General features: G+C 38.0%; 1 protein-coding gene across 5 annotated transcripts in view; it reads right to left on the minus strand.

The window, feature by feature from the left end:
* Nucleotides 1-20,534, minus strand: part of APC (APC regulator of WNT signaling pathway) — a 199,050-nt gene that overhangs the window by 91,773 nt on the left and 86,743 nt on the right. For all 5 annotated transcript variants that reach the window (XM_030567970.1, XM_030567969.1, XM_030567971.1 and 2 more), the window contains exons 5-6: nt 17,712-17,820; nt 5,850-5,963 (exon numbers count right to left, since the gene is read on the minus strand). In XM_030567970.1, the coding sequence (XP_030423830.1) occupies nt 5,850-5,963; nt 17,712-17,820 (223 nt within the window). The remainder of the gene's footprint in view (nt 1-5,849; nt 5,964-17,711; nt 17,821-20,534) is intronic.

The following is a 20,534-nucleotide window of genomic DNA, read 5'->3' on the forward strand; positions in this document are numbered from 1 at the left end:
ACCTTTTTTTCAGAACAAATATTTGTAATAAAAAATAATATAAATTGAACACTGTACACTTCGTATTCTGTGTTGTAATTGAAATAGATATATTTGAAAATGAAGAAAAACATCCAAAAATATTTAATAAATTTCAACTGGTATTCTATTGTTTAACAGTGTGATTGATTGATTAATTTTTATTGCGATTTTTTTTAATCGCATGAGTTAACTGCTATTGACAGCCCTAAATTCTATCAAATTCATTTAAAAAATAATACTTCTAAGTTTTCACACAATGCACAGTCAACCTGTGGAACTCTTTGCCAGGTGATGTTGTGAAGGCCGAAACTATAACAGGGTTCAAAAAAGAACTAGATAAGTTCATGGAGGATAGGTCCATCAATGGCTATTTTAGCCAGGATGGGCACAAATGGTGTCCCTATCCTCTGTTTGCCAGAAGCTGGGAATGGGCGACCAGGGATGGATTACTTGATGATTATCTGTTCTGTTCATTTCCTCTGGGGCACCTGGCATTGGCCAGTGGGCTAGATGGACCTTTGGTCTGACCCAGTATGGCCATTCTTATGTTCTAAATCATCACGATGATTAACAAAAGACTTGCAGATAAAGAGTCTTCATATGCAAAATACAGTGTACAAATCCTATTAATGCTTTATTTAAAAATAATTTAATTTTACTAATCAGTGTGATTAAAGATGAATTTATCATCACTTTTGTAAAGCTAAAATAAAACTATAATATCTGGTTTAAAACATTTAATAAGGTTAGGAAAAATGTTAGATGTAAGAATATTTCAGACATCTAAAGATGCAATATCTATAAATACTACTAGATTGAAGCAATATCTATAAATACTAGATTGAAGCTCACAGTGTTGAAATCCTGAACAGTTTAAAAGTTTGGGGCTGAAAATGTAGGACATTTTGTAAAGCCACCTGTTTTTGCAAGATTTCTGATACTCTGGGCCAAAATCTCACAAGAACAGTCATGCTTGCAAAATTTTAGACATATCTGAACCTAGAAAATGTAATCTACACAACCTTAAAGCAGGATGCCTTTACCTTGACTGGGGTGAAAAAATGGTAGTATAGCCCTTTAAGATCCCCCCTACACACTTTGGGAGTTGATGGAGCTCAGGTAAAACACTGGCCCCTATCCCATCTAAGTAGTCATTCCATAGGGGGTCTGATTCACTGATAAATCAGAATCTGAAGTGGATTTAGGGGAAACAAGCCCTAAAGAAGCTAGGGAAAGGATTAGGGCTCCTAATGTCTGGTACAGCTGAGACAGCCCTTTTTTCCCCAGTCCCTTATCCCTCATAGAAGGAGAAGGCAGTGGGCTCCCAGCAATGGGCTGGGACCATGTGGGGAGGAGGAGTGGGAGCAGCCTTCCACTAGAGGAAAGTGATTAAGGAAGGAATCATGACCTGCATTTTACAAATTATTGCTGGTAAGCTCCCAGATGAGTTAAATAATAAGGTTGTGGCCTAATTAAACCTTATCCCTTGCATCATCTTTCTTTCCACAAGTCTTTCTTGTCTCAGTGCATGAGGTTGGACCAGATCAGTGGTTTTCAAAGTCCTGTCAGTGGTGCTGCCCAGCTAAGGCAGTCCCTACCTGTTCCGACACTGCCCTATGCCCTGGAAGAGGCCCACAATGGGTCTGGCTTCTAGGCAGCGGGGCCATGGGGCTCCGCGCGCTGCTCCCGTCTTGAGCACTGGCTCTGCACTCCCATTGGCCGGGAACCAGCCAATGGGAGCTGGGGAGAGGGGTGTGCCTGCGGTTGAGAGCCGCGTGGAGCCACTAGTGTGCCTTTGCCTAGGGTGCAGCAAATATGACCGGAAAGAACAATGGAGTTGTGAAAAAAAATCTGTGAGGCAGCTGGCAATGATATTATTTGGAATCATTGTTTCATTCACCGTGAAGCTTTGGAATACGGGGGTATTTCTCCTGATCTTATCGTAGTACTGAAGAAAGCAGTCAAAATCGTAAACTTCATTAAAGAGAGCTCACTCAACAGCAGGCTTTCTGAAGCGCTATGCTCAAACATGGGAACAGAACACATGCATTTATGATTTCACTCTGAAATAAGGTGGCTGTCGCGGAGCAGAGTGCCTACCCGGGTGTACGAACTCAGGAATGAGATTCATTTTTTTTGGTGGTGAAACAGTCTAACTTGGCAACTTTGTTTGACGATGACAGTTGGTTAATAATTTGTCATACCTTGCTGATATTTTCTCGATTTTAAATTAACTAAACTTGAAGTTACAAGGAAGATGCAATGATTTGTTTCAACACTGTGAGGAGATATAAGTAATTCAAAAGTCATTGGCACTGTGGCAAGCACATTTGAAAAGTAATGGGCCTAGCTACTACATGTTCTCAACGCTATTACAACACACTGAGGAGAACACCACCAGTGAGGAAAACGTGAATTAAATAAAAACTATCATATAGTTACATCTTCCTGCTCGGTCTCAGAGTTTTAGTCACTATTTCCCAATAAAGAAGTTTGAATATTTGAATGAAAAACGCTGCTTTCAAAAACCCTGAGGCAATAATGGAGCTAAATCTGACACCTGAGCAAGAGAATGAACTGCTGCATCTCACCTGTGATAACACTCTGAAAACATGGCACAAGTCAATAAACCTGTCATCATTTTGGATCAGTGTTTCCAAAGAATATCCACAGATAAGTAAAGTAAGTGTGTTCTTGTTGCTGCCTTTCACAATAACCTACATGTGTGAAGTTGGATTTTCAACTTTGACAAGATTAAAAGCCAAAGAAAGAAATCGACTGAAGAGTGGACCTGATTTGCTGGTAGCCCTTTCAACCTGTGATTTTGACTGGAACGAGATCATAAGGAACAAACAGGCCCACCAGTCACATTAAGTAAGTGAAACTTAACCTGATCGCCCTTTATTGTGTTTTGTTTAAAAGTAATGGTTTTGTTTAGTGTTAGTTATGTAAAGTGGGTTATGCTGGAATGTATTGCATTATTATGATTTTATGAAAACTCTAGTCAAAAGATGTAATTATGGTGGGTCATGGGCATCAACAATTTTCTTCAACTGGGTTGCAAGAAAAAAAGTTTGAAAACACTGGACGAGATCACCTCTCAAGTCCATTTCTATGATTATATGTTCAGGACAAGTAAGAGCCTCATTTTTAATTCAAGCAGAAACAACATTTGTAAGGGCAGGATTAAAATTTTTAACTTTTAATCTCTCCAAAATCTTAAAGTGTTAAAACCCATGGTTCCAGTTTTGACCTCTCTCTATTAACAGCAGCAGTATTACACAATTGTTCAAATGGTCAAGTTAAACAAAACAATCAGGTTAAATCTGGTTTCTCTTTTTGTCAATTCAGATCTCCAAACAAAGTTATGAACTCTAGGAAGTGGACAAAGTAAGTTTATTATAACTTCCTTAACAACTATTTAAATGGCTAACCTCCTTTCACATGCATCTGATGAAAGCTTATGCTCCAATATGTCTTCTAGTCTATAAGGTGCCACAGGACCCTTTGTTGCTTTTTACAGATCCAGACTAACATGGCTACCTCTCTGATACTTGACTCCTTTCTAATGTGGGTCTTTTAATTGTTTTCACATTTGTATATGGTTAAATTGTTTCTTTTTCCACAAGCTTACATTTTACATGTGAAATGTTTAGTGTGAGATATAAATTCTGACAGAAGACACTGAAAGCTTAGAAAACCGTAGAGCAGAATGAAAGTTGCAGAATATATGAGTTCATTGTATTTACCAGTATGAATAGCCTAGTTTATAATACTTGAACACTATGGTGAACTAATCTACATAGAGTTCACTATCAACATGTCAGTTTACTCCTAGTTATCTGAAAACCAGTTAACTTTTATCCATTTTTAATATCATAATTTCTATCCTTGATATGAAAAATCCACAATGAGCTAGAATTCATGTTCAGAAGAAAGTTATAGTTTTCTTGCAAACGTTTTCCTTTCTTTCTCTGAATTTTGTAGAAATATAGGGAGGGTGCTGTGATTACAATCAACAGGACACTGAACATTTTTGAAGGGTCTCATGAACTAAGATCTACCTATGTTAATTCCCAAGAAAAAACAGAACATATAAGGAGATAGTTACTTAGAGACAGCTTCCTTTCAAAGTAATACAGCTACAGGTGGGGAATGGAGGGAGAGAAGAGAGAGGCAGAGTATTTAAAGGTTAAAACCAGTGACCAGATACGATATGCCATTTTAAATATATCAGTTACTCCTAATTCAAACAGCGGAAGCGACTCTTTTGAGTGCCCATAAAACCGGCGCATCCAGGCTATAGTGCCCACTCATTTTACTTCACTGTACCAAAGTGTGCATAATAAAGGACTTTGTTTAACACTTCTGCTGGCGGTTCAACATTGCTTTCTCCTACAGCCTTAATCTACACACCTGAAAGGCTGGGTCCTAAAATGAGAAACTACAGATTATGTGCCAAAAATGAATTTTACATAAACCAGAGATACTAGGAAAGTCCAACTAGTTTGTTTACCTGTTTCATTATGAAAAGCTTCTTAAAAATAATTAGACACTTAACTAATTAAAATTACTTCATATGTATTTGGTATTAAAGTGAGAGTTCAATGAAGAAAATGAAGATTGAAGAATATATTATTTTGATTAATTCATTTTGATGAAACTTTCAGTCACAAGAAAGCATGCTACTCTGCTGAGTTATTTACTTTAGTGCTTTGGAACTGGGTGGCAATGAATAATGAAGGTTATCCAACACTGACATAGTGACAGTAGTCTGCATGAGCAGTCAGCAATTGATAATTTCCATTTGTGAAAGTAGAATGAATTATATTGTGAAAATAGAAAGGATTAAATAAATGCTGTCTGTACCTTTAAGCAAAATTGTTGGAATGCTGCAATTCAGGTGTCAGGAATACAGACATTAACATAGGGCAATTGGTGAAGTATTAGCCTTAGATGGATAAGAGTTAGTAAGGAAGTAGGATATGCATGCTGTGCCCCAGGTGAATTTTACAGTTTTGCTTTCTTTGTCCCTTTGTCTAATTCCCGCTCTTTTATCTATATAAATAAGACTGTTTGGGTCTTGCATGGCCACTCACATTATCTGGGTGCTATTGGCGGAGCGCTGCGCTAATAAAACAGGGTGGTCTGACAAACTGTGAGTCCTGAGTCTAACTTTGACACATTTCTGGTGCCACACAGCTCCATTTTGGGTTCTGTTTTCAAATATGGGTGAAATGGTCTGCTTGCAAAACTACGCATGCATTCATGAAGGCAAAAACACTCTTTGCTGGAGCAAACAGGGATTTATGGGTATAGTGAGTATGAGTATATTTTTGCTGGTTCATCTGGACTTAATGATTAGACCTTTATACAGGTACTTTTGTGACAGTTTAACAAAAGCAGTGGGATTTTATTTTAAACTCAATAATGCAAACTAAAAGAAGACAGTATAGCAGACTAGAAAAAAGGCAGTTTCAGACATATGCTATTTAAAATTACAGTTATAATACTCATTAACAAATATTTTAAAATACTTCCCTTTTGGAGGGATTTTCTACCTCAGAAGTTCTCCTAAGTCTTCTACTAATCCAGTTGAGGGATATTTGCTCATTTACTGTAGAGAGCAGGGATTTTGTGCAATACACGTTTTGATACTCATTTTATATTTAAAAAGTTCTCTACACGAAAAAACTCTAAGACACTGCTATGTTCATAAACACTTCAAAAACACAATCACCAATAATTTAATAAAATCAAAAGGATAAGCCATTCTATTCAGTTTAATTTTAAAAAGTAAAACCTAGTTTAAAAAAAAATTACATTACCTGTGCCCGCTTCTCCATGTCCTGACAAGTACCTAATTGTTCTTCCATGGCAGCTCTGATTTGCCTTGCCTCATATTCTAACTGTCTTCTTGTCATGTCTGTTTGCAAAGAGAACTGGAATCCAAACATGGAAAAGACATTTTAGCAAGCAATTCTGGATAAAAACAATTAATTTCATACTGGAACTTCATAAATTTAGACAAAAACTGAACACTAAAATAAAACATTATTGGTTATCAACAAGGATACATACTATGGCTAGATTTTTTCCTGAAAATCATGTAAATTGTCTAAACAAAAGACCATTCCACAACATGCAAGGAGGATTCAGACACCAACATATGTAAATCAGCATACCACCAAAAGACTTGCTCTGCAAGCTCTTCAAGTATGGCGGGGGGGGGGCAAGGGGGCCGCAGCAAGTAGGGGTCACCAGCTCACCTCCTCCTCCTCCTCCCACAAGCACACTGCTCAGCTCCGCTTCTCCCCCCTCCCTCCCAGGTTTGCCGCGCTAAACAGCTGATTGGCGTGGCAAGCCTGGGAGGGAGGGGGGAGAAGCGGAGCTGCGGCAGGGGGTCCCCGGGAAGGGCCGCAGCAAGTAACGGGGGGCAAGGGGGCGACAGACCCATCCCCAAGAGTGTTGCTTTACCACGTTATATCCAAATTCGCATTGTATCGAACTGCACTATATATCGGGGTAGAGGTGATTTGCCTATTTACACATTACAATACACTAAAAAGAAAAACCCTTACTTGCTTGAGATGCATCTCAAAACTTTATATTTGCCAAATTTAAGTTTACATTCCATCTCATACGTTGCACATACACTTCAATTCTGTTTCTTCGGTGTATCTCAGATATATGCTAACTCCAGGATAATGGAATGTGTTGGAATTCTTTATCCTAGGGCATTCATATAGTTTTTACTGATAATTATAGAGCCAAATTTAAAATGTACTTTTCTAACCTTTTAATACAATGTTACTTATTGTCATGTGCCATATATTTTATTTACTTACCCGTACAGAATACACTTCACTAAAAAATAAAAAAATCAGACAACATAAAGGTTTTCAACCGCATACCGATATATCATATATGTCAATGTATATCATTGTTAGCTGTTAATGTTAATCGCAGTTAACTCATGCAATTAACTCAAAAAAATTAATCATGATTAAAAAAAATTAATCGCAGTTTTAATTACATTGTTAAATAGAATACCAATTTAAATTTATTAAATGATTTTGGATATTTTTCTACATTTTCAAATATATTGATTTCAAACAACACAGAATACAAAGTGTACACGACTCGCTGTATATTATTTTTTATTACAAATATTTGCACTAGAAAAATGATAAAGAGAAAATATTTTTCAATTCACCTCAAAGTATTTTAGAGCAATCTCTTTATTGAGAAAGTGCAACTTACAAATGTAGATTTTTTTTCTTATGAAACTGCACTCAAAAACAAAATAATGCAAAACTTTAGAGCCTAAAAGTCCACTCAGTCCTACTTCTCGTTCAGACAATCATTAAAACAAACAAGTATGTTTACATTTACGGGAGACAATGCTGCCCTCTTCCTGTTTACAATATCACCTGAAAGTGAGAACAGGAGTTTGCATGGCACTTTTGTACCTGGCATTGCAAGGTATTTTAGTGCCAGATATGCTAAACATTTGTATGCTTATTCATGCTTTGGCCACCATTCCAGAGGATATGCTTCCATGCTAATGATATTTCTTAAAAAAAATAATGCATTAATTAAATTTGTTACTGAACTATTTGGGGAGAATTCCACGTCTCTGGCTCTATTTTACCCACATTCTGTCATATATTTCATGTTACAGTAGTCTCACATGATGACTCAGCACATGTTCTTCATTTTAAGAACACTTTTGCTGCAGATTTCACAAAATGCAAAGAAGATAGCAATGTGAGATTTCTAAAGATAGCAGCAGGACTCGACCCAAGGTTTAAGAATCTGAAGTGCCTTCAAAAATCTGAGAGGAACGAGGTGTGGAACATGCTTTCAGAAGTCTTCAAAGAGCAATACTCTGATGTGGAAACTATAGAACCCAAACCACCAAAAAATAAAATCAACCTTCTGCTGATGGCATCTGACTCAGGTGATGAAAATGAACATGCATCGGTCCTCACTGTTTGGATAGTTATCAAGCAGAACCCATCATCAGCATGGACATGTCCTCTGGAATGCCGGTCGAAGCATGAACAGGCAAATGACTCTTTAGCACATCTGGCAAGTAACAATCTTGCGATGTCGGCTATAACAGTGCCATGTGAATGCCTGTTCTCACTTTCAGGTGATATTGTAAACAAGAAGTGGGCAGCATTATCATCCACTAATGTAAACAAACTTGTTTGAGCGATTGGCTGAACAAGTAGAACTGAGTGGATCTGTAGGCTCTAAAGTTTTACATTGTTAGAGATTGTTTACATTGTTTTACATTTTTGAATGCAGTTTTTTTTTGTACATAATTCTACATTTGTAAGTTCAACTTTCATGATAAAGAGATTGCACTACAGTACCTGTATTAGGTGAACTGAAAAATACTTTTTCTTTTGTTTCTTATAGTGCAAATATTTGTAATAAAAAATAAATATTAAGTGAGCACTGTATACTTTGTATTCTGTGTTATAACTGAAATCAATATATTTGAATATGCAGAAAACATCCATAATATTTATATTAAAAATATCAATCACAAGAATAATCTTTTTAATCGCTTGACAGCCCTAGTTTTAATGTTATATGTCTTGCATTTATACAATGCAATATTTGGACTGTAATGCCTATAATATAGTTTAATAATCTGGAGCAGAGACTAAATCTTCTAAATTTTGTACAGTGGCAGGCCATTTGTTGGAGTTCAAATATATCTGAGTTCCATTAAAAGAGTCCCTCTGTGCTACATGCTTGCCCCAAAGAGATAATCTGTCTAAATGAATAACAATGGAATTTTGACTGCTAGCATCTTCATGAGATATTTCTTCAACTAACCCACTTAAATATAGTACACTGTGTACATGGTAACTAAAATCATGGGTACTCAGGACAAACATTCTAGATCTCCAATGAACAATGATAAATAAGAAACCAGATCACTCACTAGACAACAATGACAAGACTACTAACATCTTTAGTTTAGGCTCTTGAGACAGCAAATGAAAAGATTATTTGAGATCTTAAGGGATGCAGTATAAAAAAAGAAGAGAAGGCACAGAGACTCAACTGTACGTTTGGAATACAAGGATTATTTGCTTAAAGTCAAATTAACAAGGAAAGATTCAGAAACAGTAAACAAACTGGGTGTTCAATTTTGTAATCCTCTGATTTATCTGGCCTCCAACACTGAAAGCAGTGTCTGTTCTTCTGCAGAGGGTACTGGAAGACAGTCAAGGAACAAGGACAGTGATTTTAATGTGTTCTAAACAGAAAGAGCACAGTAAGACTTTAAAAGAAAAGAAAATTATTATAGTGAACAAGTCTTGCATATCAGCACGTCAAATCTGAACCACTGTTCTTCCTCTGCATAGGTTACAGAATGTATCCTGAGCTACGCACACCCTCTCTGGTTGAGGCACTGTTCACTAACTTACTCTCCCTGATCATGTTAACGCTCCGGAGGTAAAAACTCGGAATCCTGGACAGTAGGAGTAAGAGAGTGGTTGGAGGAAGAAGAAAAGGAGTGAGAGAGATGAATAAATCTATTTCTATGAAGTGCTGAGAACTCATTGCCCTATGAAGTTAGTGAAACCATGTCTACTGCTTTTTTTCATGACTTTAGTGGGAGCTCAGGTTGCTCAGAACTTGCAGGATCAGGCTGTCTGAATTGGTAGAAAATAGAATTCAAGTGCATACATTAAAATGCACAATATATCTGCGTGTCAAAAATCTTACTAAAATAATCCCACGACATTCTCATAAGGAAACTAGGGAAATGTGTTCTAGATTAAATTACTGTATAGTGGATACAAAATTGGTTGAATAAACCATACTCAAACAATAGTTATCTATTAAGCAGAGTCACTGTTCATATCAACGCATTTGTAGACAGCTCACTAAACCAGACTGTATATGTGGGAAGAATTATAGATTTCCATTTTCTCAAAATAACTCTTTTGACCACTAACACAGTTACTGCAATTCATTTCTTAATGTTAACTTGTAATACCAACTCATCCAGCACCCCTAAAATATGCAAGCTTGGAAAAGGAAAGATAGTGACAAAGTTTTTGAGAGAGCACTAAGTTTTTGAGAGTGAACATATGCATTTTCTGACAGGTATACAGAATACTTGACATGTGGCTGTTTGTGTGGTTACCCACTTAGCCTTAAACAATTGTTCTGGAGTCCAGTGCACATTTTTAATATCTTGTACTGGAAGCATCACAAGGATAAAGAAATTGAAGTATCTTTCACATTAAGCTAGATATCCTCCCAGATTTCTGTTGAGATGGTGAAGTTCTTTTTCCTATTTTTTTTTTTTGAGACAGAGTGAGAAGTTACTGCAAAGCATTAAGTCACCTATAAGTAATTCCTACAAAGTGACTTTTGTTTCCTTATTTCCTAATATGTTCTTCTAGAGGTGAGAGAATTGAAACAGACCAATTGTTCCCTGTTCTTGCATGAATCCTTGAGCATAGCCGCTGAAAGAAGAATTGTGAAAACAGTAGTAGCTGATATTTGTTACACACATAATTGAAGGAGGTCAGTCTATTATCTTGCATTTTATCTTTAATTTTTGTTAATCCTCTTCTATCCAACCTGCATGGATGGAAAGTGTGATGTTGGCCTGGATCCTTAGGCGTGGGTTTTCCCACAGTGATACAGGAACAGATTTAGTAAGACTGGATGATGTAATTGTCATAACGTGTTGCAGGATGCCCATGAAGTTGCAAAGATTAAAATTTTCCTTAAGGGTGTGGGTAGCCTCTCCACGTATATAAAAGAAGAGAGGGAAGCAAACAGCATAGCTAAGCTTTTCTGAACCTCAAACCAAGCTGGTGTGTATTTAAAGCCAATGGAAGAGAAATGCCTTACAAAAGGACACATTTGGAATTCTAGATAATATAGATATAAATCTGGCAACCCAATGTTTCCAGTTGCCCACATTTTTTAGGGTACTGTGTGACAAATGAAGATGTTTTTTATCCCATATAAACTGCATGATAAGCCCACTTATTTGAGCAAAGAGTGAAGGAGAGACAGTGCAATCACTCTTTGGCAGATATTCATTTTGACTATTTCTGTTCCTCCAGTAAAGATAGAGGGAGGAGATGCCAGCTCTCTACATCCTTGGAAATTTCTTTTAATATATATCCCATATCTATAGAAACAATTTTGGGACAAGTAGGACAAATCTTAATACCTAAATAAGTTATTTCCTTGCATATCTGAAATGGAAAATGCTGAAACTGAGAAGGATTTGGTCTTTTGCATATATCCATTGTTTGCGATTTATTCCAGTTAATGTAAAAATCAAAGATCTCTCCGAAGATGTCAACTACTCGGGACTGATGAGGAGGGATTCTTCAATAGCACAAAAACGTCATCAGAATATAAACTGATTCTGTGTTCTTCCATGTTTATAATCACCCCTTCAGTGTCTGAGTGCTGAAGTATATACATTGCCAGTGGTTCAAGAGAGCAATTAAAAAAGAGGTGCAGGAGGGGACAGCCCTGTCATGTCCCTTTTTTTAGCTGAAGTATGGGAGAAATAATTTCATTAGTTTATACTAAAGTGAAGGGAGAGTTGCATAATACACTGACCCAATTCAGGAATATTGATCCAAATCTGAATTTTTTTAGGACAGCCAGTAGATGAAGCCATTCAATATTTTCAAATGCCTTCTGCACATCTAGAGATAAGGTATGGAGAGAACATTTGATATCTGAACCTTCTGGATCAACAGATCAATTTTTCTCCTATTATCAGCAGCCAAACTTGCTTTAATGAAACTACTGTTATTTGAGTGTATAATTGATGTGATGATGGTGTTCAGTCATGTCATTAACATTTTTGAAATTTTGCAATCTATGTTCAATATAGATATGGGGAGGAAGTCACCACACTTGCGACTATCTTTTATGTTCTTTGATATTAAAGTAATTAAAGCAGTTCTCATTTCATGAGACATTCCTTTTTTGGAATGTTTCAATGAAGACCTTTGAAAGAACAGAAGATGTGGACTACAAAATGTTTTGTAGAAATCTGCCAGAAAGCCTTCCATTGCAGGAGCCTTGCTGGAATTTATATTTTTTTGTAGCCTGTTCAATCTCTTGTTTTGTGAAAGCGTTGTCCATAAACAACAATTGTTCTGAAGTGGGGTATTAAAAAGTTAGGGTATTAAAAAGTAGGCCTGCAATGAAATGATCGAATTTGTTAATTGTTTGTCTGATTTATATAAAGCCTGACAGAATTGGTTAAATTGTTTATTTATATGTACTGGTTCAAGGATGGCACTCCCGTCTTCTTGTAATAAGAAATATGGTTGTTGGCTAATTCCATCCTAAGTCTTATGGCAAGAAGCTTACATGCTTTATCTTCCTATTCGTAATATCTTTGTTTGACTCTGTTGAGTGTCAGTTTGACTTGGCTGGATAAGCTTTCATTATACTTATATTTGGTATTGATCAGAGAACATAGGAGGTTTTCATTATTTGGGTCAATCATGTGCACTCTCTGCAACTCACCTATTCATTAGACAGAGAGTCTAGTAAATTGAGTCTCTCTCTCCTTTTGGATGGCATACTTTATGCACTCACCCATTACAGTAGCTTTTAGAGTTTCCCAAGAGATAGTATCTGAGAAACTGTGTACTTATTTTCTTGTACAACATTAGAGATGACTGAATCAACTGTGGAAAAAAATTTGCATATTTTAATAGCAGTGTTCAGGTTTCACCTAGAAAATTTCAATGAAGTGTAATCAGCTTCTATGGTAAGTAGGGCTGTCACGCGATTAATCACACTGTTAAAAAATAATAGAATGCCATTTATTTAAATATTTTTGAATGTTTGGTACCTTTTCAAATATATTGATTTCAATTACAAACACAGAATACCAAGTGTACAGTGCTCACTTTCTATTTATTTTTAAATATAAATATTTGCACTGTAAAAAACAAAAGAAATAGTATATTTCAATTAACCTAAAAGTACCGTAGTGCAATCTTTTCATCATGAAAGTTGAACTTACAAATATCGAATTATGTACAAAAAATAATTGCATTAAAAAATAAAACAATGTAAAACCTTAGAGCCTATAAGTCTACTCAGTCCTACTTCAGCCAATTGCTCAGAGAAACAAGTTTGGTTATATTTGCAGGAGATAATGGTGCCAGCTTCTTGTTTAAAATGTCACCTGAAAGCGAGAACTCGCGTTCAGATGGCACTGTTGTAACTGGAGTCGCAAGATATTTACGTGCCAGATGCGCTAAAGATTCATATGTCCCTTCATGCTTCAACCACCATTCCAGAAGACATGCATCCATGCTGATGAAGGGTTCTGCTCAATAACAATCCAAAGCAGAGCAGACCGATGCATGTTCATTTTCATCATCTGTGTCAGATGCCACCAGCACAAGGTTGATTTTTTATTTTTATTTTTTTTTGGTGGTTTGGGTTCTGTAATTTCTGCTCTTTTCAAACTTCTGAAAGTGTGTTCGGAGTGTTGCTCTTTTCAAACTTCTGAAAGCATGTTCCACACCTCATCCCTCTCAGATTTTGGAGCACTTCAGATTCCTAAACCTTAGGTCGAGTGCTATAGCTATTTTTAGAAATCTCACATTGGTATCTTCTTTGCTTTTTGTCAAATCTGCAGTGACAGTGTTCGTAAATCAAAGAACATGTGCTGGGTCATCATCCGAGACTGCTATAACATGAAATATATGACAGAATGCAGGTAAAACAGAGCAGGGGGCATACAATTCTCCCCCAAGGAGCTCAGTCACAAATGTAATTAATACACTATTTTTTTAACGAACATCATCAGCATGGAAGCATGTCCTCCGGAATGGTGGCTGAAACATGAAGAGGCACACGAGTGTTTGGCATATATGGCACCTAAATACCTTACAATGCCAGCTACAAAAGTGCCATGCAAATGTCTGTTCTCGCTTTCAGGTGACACTGTAAATAAGAAGCAGGAAGCAGTATCTCCCGTAAATGTAAATAAACTTGTTCAGCCCATCGCTAAGACAAACAAGAAGTAATGGACTTGTAGGCTCTAAAGTTTTACATTGTTTTGTTTTTGAGTGCAGGTATGTAACAAAAAAAAATCAACATTTGTAAGTTATACTTTCACGTTAGAGATTGCACTACAGTACTTGTATGAGGGGAACTGAAAAATACTATTTCTTTTATTTATAATTTTTACAGTGCAAATATTTGTAATAGAAAATACTATAAAGTGAGCACTGTACACTTTGTATTCTGTGTTGTAATTGAAATCAATATATTTGAAAATGTAGAAAAACATCCAAAAATATTTAATAAATTTCAATTGGTATTCTATTGTTTAACAGTGTGATTAATCATGATAATTTTTTTTAATTGCAGTTAATTTTTTTTGAGTTAATTTCAATTAATCGACAGCCCTAGTGGAAAGTATAATTGGAGCATGATATGAAATTAATATATTATCAATAGTTACTTCTAGGCATGCCGGAATCAGTTCTGAGTACACAAGAAAAAAGTCAGTTCTGGAGTAAGATGAATGTACTATGGAGAAATATGAATATTCCTGGTCCTTCGGGTGTCTCAGTTTCAATATATATTTTAAATCAAGTTAATTCATTAATAATGAGGGTTGGCCCTATTGTGCTTTGTAAATTGCATTTGTCCAGATGTCTGTCTAGCATAGTATTCCAATTGCTTCCCAGTATTACAAGACTGTCATTTTTATTAGAAAGAATGTCTGCAGTGTCCTTCAAAAATTCAGAATGACCTCCACTTAGATTGTAAATGTTTTCTAGAATTAGCTTTTTGAAATTGATACAGACTTCAAGAAGAATGCACCTTCCCTCAGGCTCAGACCAAGTCTGTATACATTGAAAAGTTATACTTTTATGCATTAAGATGGATGTGCCTCTGCTCTTGGAATTCAATGGTGAATGATATTCAGCATCTGCCTACATCTTCTTGATTCTATTGGCATCTATTTCTGTTAGATGAGTTCCTGCAATAAAGCTACCTAGCGCTTTTTTGATCTTGCAGTGTATGAGATTTTTAATTCTCTAACGGAAATGCTTAGAAGAAATATGAGGATGTCTGGTCAGACATGAAGCTATTGCATACTTCTGCAATTTAGTATCTAATAGTCCCTGATACTCATAGGTTATGTTCTCGTTTATTTATCTATTTAGTCACTTAAATAATTAATTCCCTGCATGACATGTATGGGCTCGGGGTTTTTTGTTCATTTTCATTTTTTTCCAGGTTTTGTAAATAATGAATGCTGAATTTTGTTATTTATAACTATTTTCATCTTGTGCATGTGTTTATATTTTATATAAAAACAACAAAAATAAAAGTTTAGAAGACTAGTTATCAATGTACACTGTCAAACTGAGAGGCCACATCTAGTGAGGTCGTAGAGGGGTCTGTTCTGGATCTGGTACTATTCAAACTTTCATTAATGACTTGGCTAATGGAGTGAAAAGTCTGTGTTTAAAATATATGCATGATATGAAGAGACAGGTTGCAAGCACTTTGGAGGACAGTATTAGAATTCAAGACAACCTTGAAAAATTGGCGTGAAATCAACAAGATGAAGATCAATAAAAGGCAAAATGCTACACTTAGGAAGGAAAACTCAAAAGCATGAACACAAAATAGGGAATAATTGGCTATGCCAGTGGTCCCCGAACTTTTTCTGTTGTGCCCCTCTTTACCCATAATGGAACCTCTCTGTGCCCCCCAAGGAGTGAGGGTTGGGAGCTGGGGCTGGGAGTAGAGGTCAGGGACTACAGGAACAGGGCTGTGGCTGGGAGCCAAGGCTGGGGCCAGGGTGGAGCTGGGAGCAGAGCAGGGCTGGGTGTGGTCACTCCCCTCCCCCATGGGGGCTCGCCCAGGCCCTGCCACTCTCCCTTGAACATTCCTCTGTGCCCCCCTACAGAGGTGTGCCCCACTGTTTGGGGACCACTAGGCTATGCAGTAGTACTGCAGAAAATGAACTGGGCATTGCTGTGGATCAGAAATTGAATATGAGTCAATATGTGATGAAGCTGCAAAAAAGACTAACATTCTAGGGCAGGGGTGAGCAAACTTCCGCTTGTGGGCCAGATCCAGCCCATCAGGGCTTTAGATCTGGCCCACAGGATTGTCACCTCTGTGGCGCCACAGGCCTCACGCTGATCCCGGAAGTGGCCGGCACCACGTCCCTGCGGCCCCTGGGGGAGGGAGGGCAGAGGGCTTCGTGCACTGCCCTCACCTGCAGGCACCGCCCTCCGCAGCTTCCTTTGGCCGGGAATGGGAAACCGCAGCCAATAGGAGCTTTGGGGATGGTACTCTCCCACCTCCCCCAGGGGCCACAGGGACGTGGTGCTGGCCGCTTCTGAGAGTGGCGCAGGGCTGGGGCCAGCAGGGAGCCTCTCTTAGCCCCGCTGCCACCCCGAAGCCGCTCCAGGGAAGCGGTGCCAGGCCAGAGCCCACACCCTGAACCACTCCTGCATCCCAATCCCCTGCCCTAAGCCCCCTGCCACATTTCTCCCTCACCCCTTCCCTAAGCCCCCTCCTACACCCCGCACCCCTCCTCTGCCCCAATCCCTTGCCAAGCCTCTTCCTGCACACCGCACCCCCTTCCACACCTGGCACTCCCTCCTGCACCCCAACCCCCTGCCCCAGCCCTACATTCATGGCCCTGCATGCCATTTCCCCACCCAGATGTGGCCCTTGGGCCAAAAAGCTTGTCCACCCATTATAGAGTGTATTAACAGGAGGGTTGAATGAAAGACTAGGGCAGTTACCGCCCACATGTACTCAGCCATAGTGAAGTCTCAGCTACAATACTATCTCCATTTCTGGGTTCCATACTTTAAAAAAGATGTGGACAAATTGGAGAAAGTCCAGAGGAGAGCTACAGAAATGATAAAATGTTTAGATCTATGAAGAAAGATTAAAACAAGTGTTATGTTTAATACTGAGAAAAAAGGACTGAGGGGAGACAATTGGCATAATATGAGAATTGTGTCTTTACCATTACATATTTACTGTTAGAACTGTTTCAGAAAACTTCATTAATGCAGTACGTTTCCTGCTAAAGTCCTCAGCCTTAATTATTCATAGTAAAAAAGTCAGTGTTGCTGTGGTATTTTTCCATTCCCATTTGTGGTGCTGCAGGTGACAAAGTGAAGGCGCAGATGGTCAGCTGCATCTGCAAAATCTATACCCATATTTCACTCATTTTGCCAGTAATATTGTCCTGAATTAAGAGCTCTTATTGAAGTTGTATCTTTAGTTAACATAATACTGTTTCTCAAAGTTAAAGAAAATTATGAAGCTGCTAGAAATTAAGGACTTTGGTGGAGAATGTCAAAAGAGTAAAAATAGCGTATTTTAATTAACCCTCCATGAGATTTTACTATGTTCCCCCCTATAAGGGGGACTTCTTGCATGGATTTTTCCTTAAAAAATGATACCTGAAAACAGGCAATTGCTGCTACTGGTGCAATTATGTTATTTAGACAGAATATTAGTTATTTATTTGGAGCATAGGAAACATTCTTTTCACAAAAAATAATTTTAACTAGTTTATAAAATATACAGAGCATCAAAATGGACATCACAGCACCAATTACATGAGAAAATATGCTGCTATTGTAGATACTTACATTTTCAGTAAGAGGGAGACTATCTATCCTCTTAGTCAGGTTCTGAAGCTGAGCATAATACCAGTCCTTTTCTTTCTCTTCCTTTTCAAGCTCAGCCAGCAATAGAGATCTATTAAAAAAAACAAAACCAGGAAGTGTCCCATCAGTAAGTCTCCATTAACAATTATAAATAAGGCTGTGAGTTTGTCACAGATTCTGTGACTTTCCATGACCTCTGTGACTCATAGAATATCAGGGTTGGAAGGGAACTCAGGCGGCTGGGGGGCAGCTCAGGGGTGTGGCAGGCTCTGGGAGGTGCTTGCCTTGGGGGGGCTTCCCAGAAGCAGCGACATCCCCCTTGCTCAGCTCCTAGGTGGAAGTATGGCCAGGCAGCTCTGCGCACTCACTCCGCCTACAGGCACTGCCCCTGCCGCTCCCATTGGCCACGGTTCCCAGCAATGGGAACTGCGAAGCCAGCAGTCTCGGCAGGCACAGAGCTGCCTGGCTACACCTCCACGCAGGAGCTGAGCAATGGGGACATCCCCGCTTCCCAGGAAGCACAGCATAAGAAGGGAGCCTGCCAGCCCCACCAAACCCCTTGCTCCCAGGCTCCCAGCACGGGTCCTGGGCCATCTTCATTCCCCCCAAGTCCCTGCGGCACCCCTAGGCTGAGCACCCATGGGGCAGCCTCTGCAAGATTTAGTCAGGAGTGTGTGTGTATATATATATATATACATAGAGAGAGAGAGAGAGAGAGAGAGAGAGAGAGAGTGTGCGCGCACACATAGGTAGAAGTCATGACCAGGTGACAGGCCGTAAATTTTTGTTACTGCCCATGACCTGTCCATGACTTTTACTAAAAGTACCCGTGACTAAAACGTATCCTCAATTATAAGCATGGCAGCAAATACAAGTAAATATTGATATATACATAAAGTGTCAAAGTGAAAAGATGGGACTTGGTGATGAAGGAACTGAACAGGAAGTTCAGAGATCTATGTTCTGTTTTTCTGTCCCTGGCTCTGTCGTCAACCTGCTGTGTGACTTTCAGAAAATCATTGGAAATGCTCTGTGTCTTAGTTCTACTGTGAAATGGAAGTATAATACCTCACTTTCTTTGTAAAAGCACTGTGAAATCCACAGATGAGAAGCACTATATGAAAGCTAAGTATTATTAGATCTGTGCTAATTTGTATCCTGTGCAATCCATTTGAGACGATTTTATTTTCTCTTTTTGGTGGTATACTTCTCCCAATGTAGCAAACTAATTACCTTTTTAAAATATAAGATACTAGCACTACAAGAAAATCTATATACCTCAATACTCCATTATAGCAAAGTCCCAAAATATTTGCTGTCTTTGTACTATCCTATTGTCTCCTCCCTCTCATTCCAAATGATGGATTCAAAACAAAAGAAATTGATTACATGGTGATTACGGACCATTTCTTTTATATTAAAAAGTATTTATAACAAGTTAGTAAATTATCAAAATTTACAAGCATGTTAGAGCCATGAGTAGTGCATGTTATAGATGGTTATAAGCAAAATCTATAAAACTGACTACCCATTTAAGTTCTCTTTATTAGTATTTTATGAAATATAATTTTATTCCAATACAGAGTGTGATTATATTTTCTTTACTGCAATTCCCTATAGTTATTATATGGTATAGACAAAAACATAACTTCAAGGCTCTGATCCTGCAACTAGATCCATACAGGTAGACCCTACTTCCATACAAACCTCCACTGAGATCAGTCTCTTCTAAATATCTACTAGTTTCTTCTAAAAGTCTCTTCTGTTAGTACTTTTCCCTTCTGAAATGCTCATATTGCTCTTTGACAGACATTAGAGAAAAGGAAAAAGAATTGTAGGTCCAAGTAAATCTGTCTAATAGACATTTCAGATGAATCATTGCTCCAATAGGTAGGGCTCTCTCAATCTAGGTTCCTATAAATGTATTGCAGCATAAGCTTTCATGAGCTACAGCTCACTTCTTTGGATGCATAGAATGGAACACATTCGAAGAAGTGAGCTGTAGCTCACGAAAGCTTACGCTGAAATAAATTTATTAGTCTCTAAGGTGCCACAAGTACTCCTGTTCTTTTTGTGGATACAGACTAACAGGGCTGCTACTCAGAAACCTATAAACATATTGCTAACTTTATTCCAACAGTAATGGATACAACCTTCCCTAAGATAGCAACTATTCAGAATTCACTATCAAACGTTTCAGTATATCTATACAACTGGACAAAAAACTCTCTAGTGATTTATTTTTAAGCATTAAGTGAATACAGTTTTCATAAAAAGGTACTGGACTGAAAAGCCTGAGAACTGAAGTAAGCTATTTAGTAATAGGATAGGACGTTAACACATAAAATTGCCTGTTATTATTTTCCTTTCCCTAGCTTCTGTCTCTTTATCTCTCTGTCTTTAGATTGTGAACTCCCTGGACAGGACCCATGTCCCTTCTTGAATCCTTGTCAAGCACAGAGTACAGTGCGCGCACTACTATAAACAAATATTTTTAAAACAGAACAGATAGCAGTAGTACGAGTTCCTTCTACTACCCTGCCAATGTTTCCACGCTAACCTGGAATTCCCACATCTAGCATAAAGACATCCACCAAAAAAGAATTGTAATCTTAATGACAGCCACATTAGTCTTAAAATAGATTAACATGCAGCACACTATTCTACTAACTTGTCATTCACCTAACTGATTCCCCCTCATTTTAGACCCAAAAGACTGGGGTACTGAATATATTAAAATATGGACCTGATGAAGTCTCCTTCCATATCAGACTGTTGTAGTTTTAGTTAGGCTGAATCAGAACT

The sequence above is a fragment of the Gopherus evgoodei genome, chromosome 6, assembly GCF_007399415.2.
Source record: "Gopherus evgoodei ecotype Sinaloan lineage chromosome 6, rGopEvg1_v1.p, whole genome shotgun sequence".
In the NCBI taxonomy this organism is placed as follows: domain Eukaryota; kingdom Metazoa; phylum Chordata; order Testudines; family Testudinidae; genus Gopherus; species Gopherus evgoodei.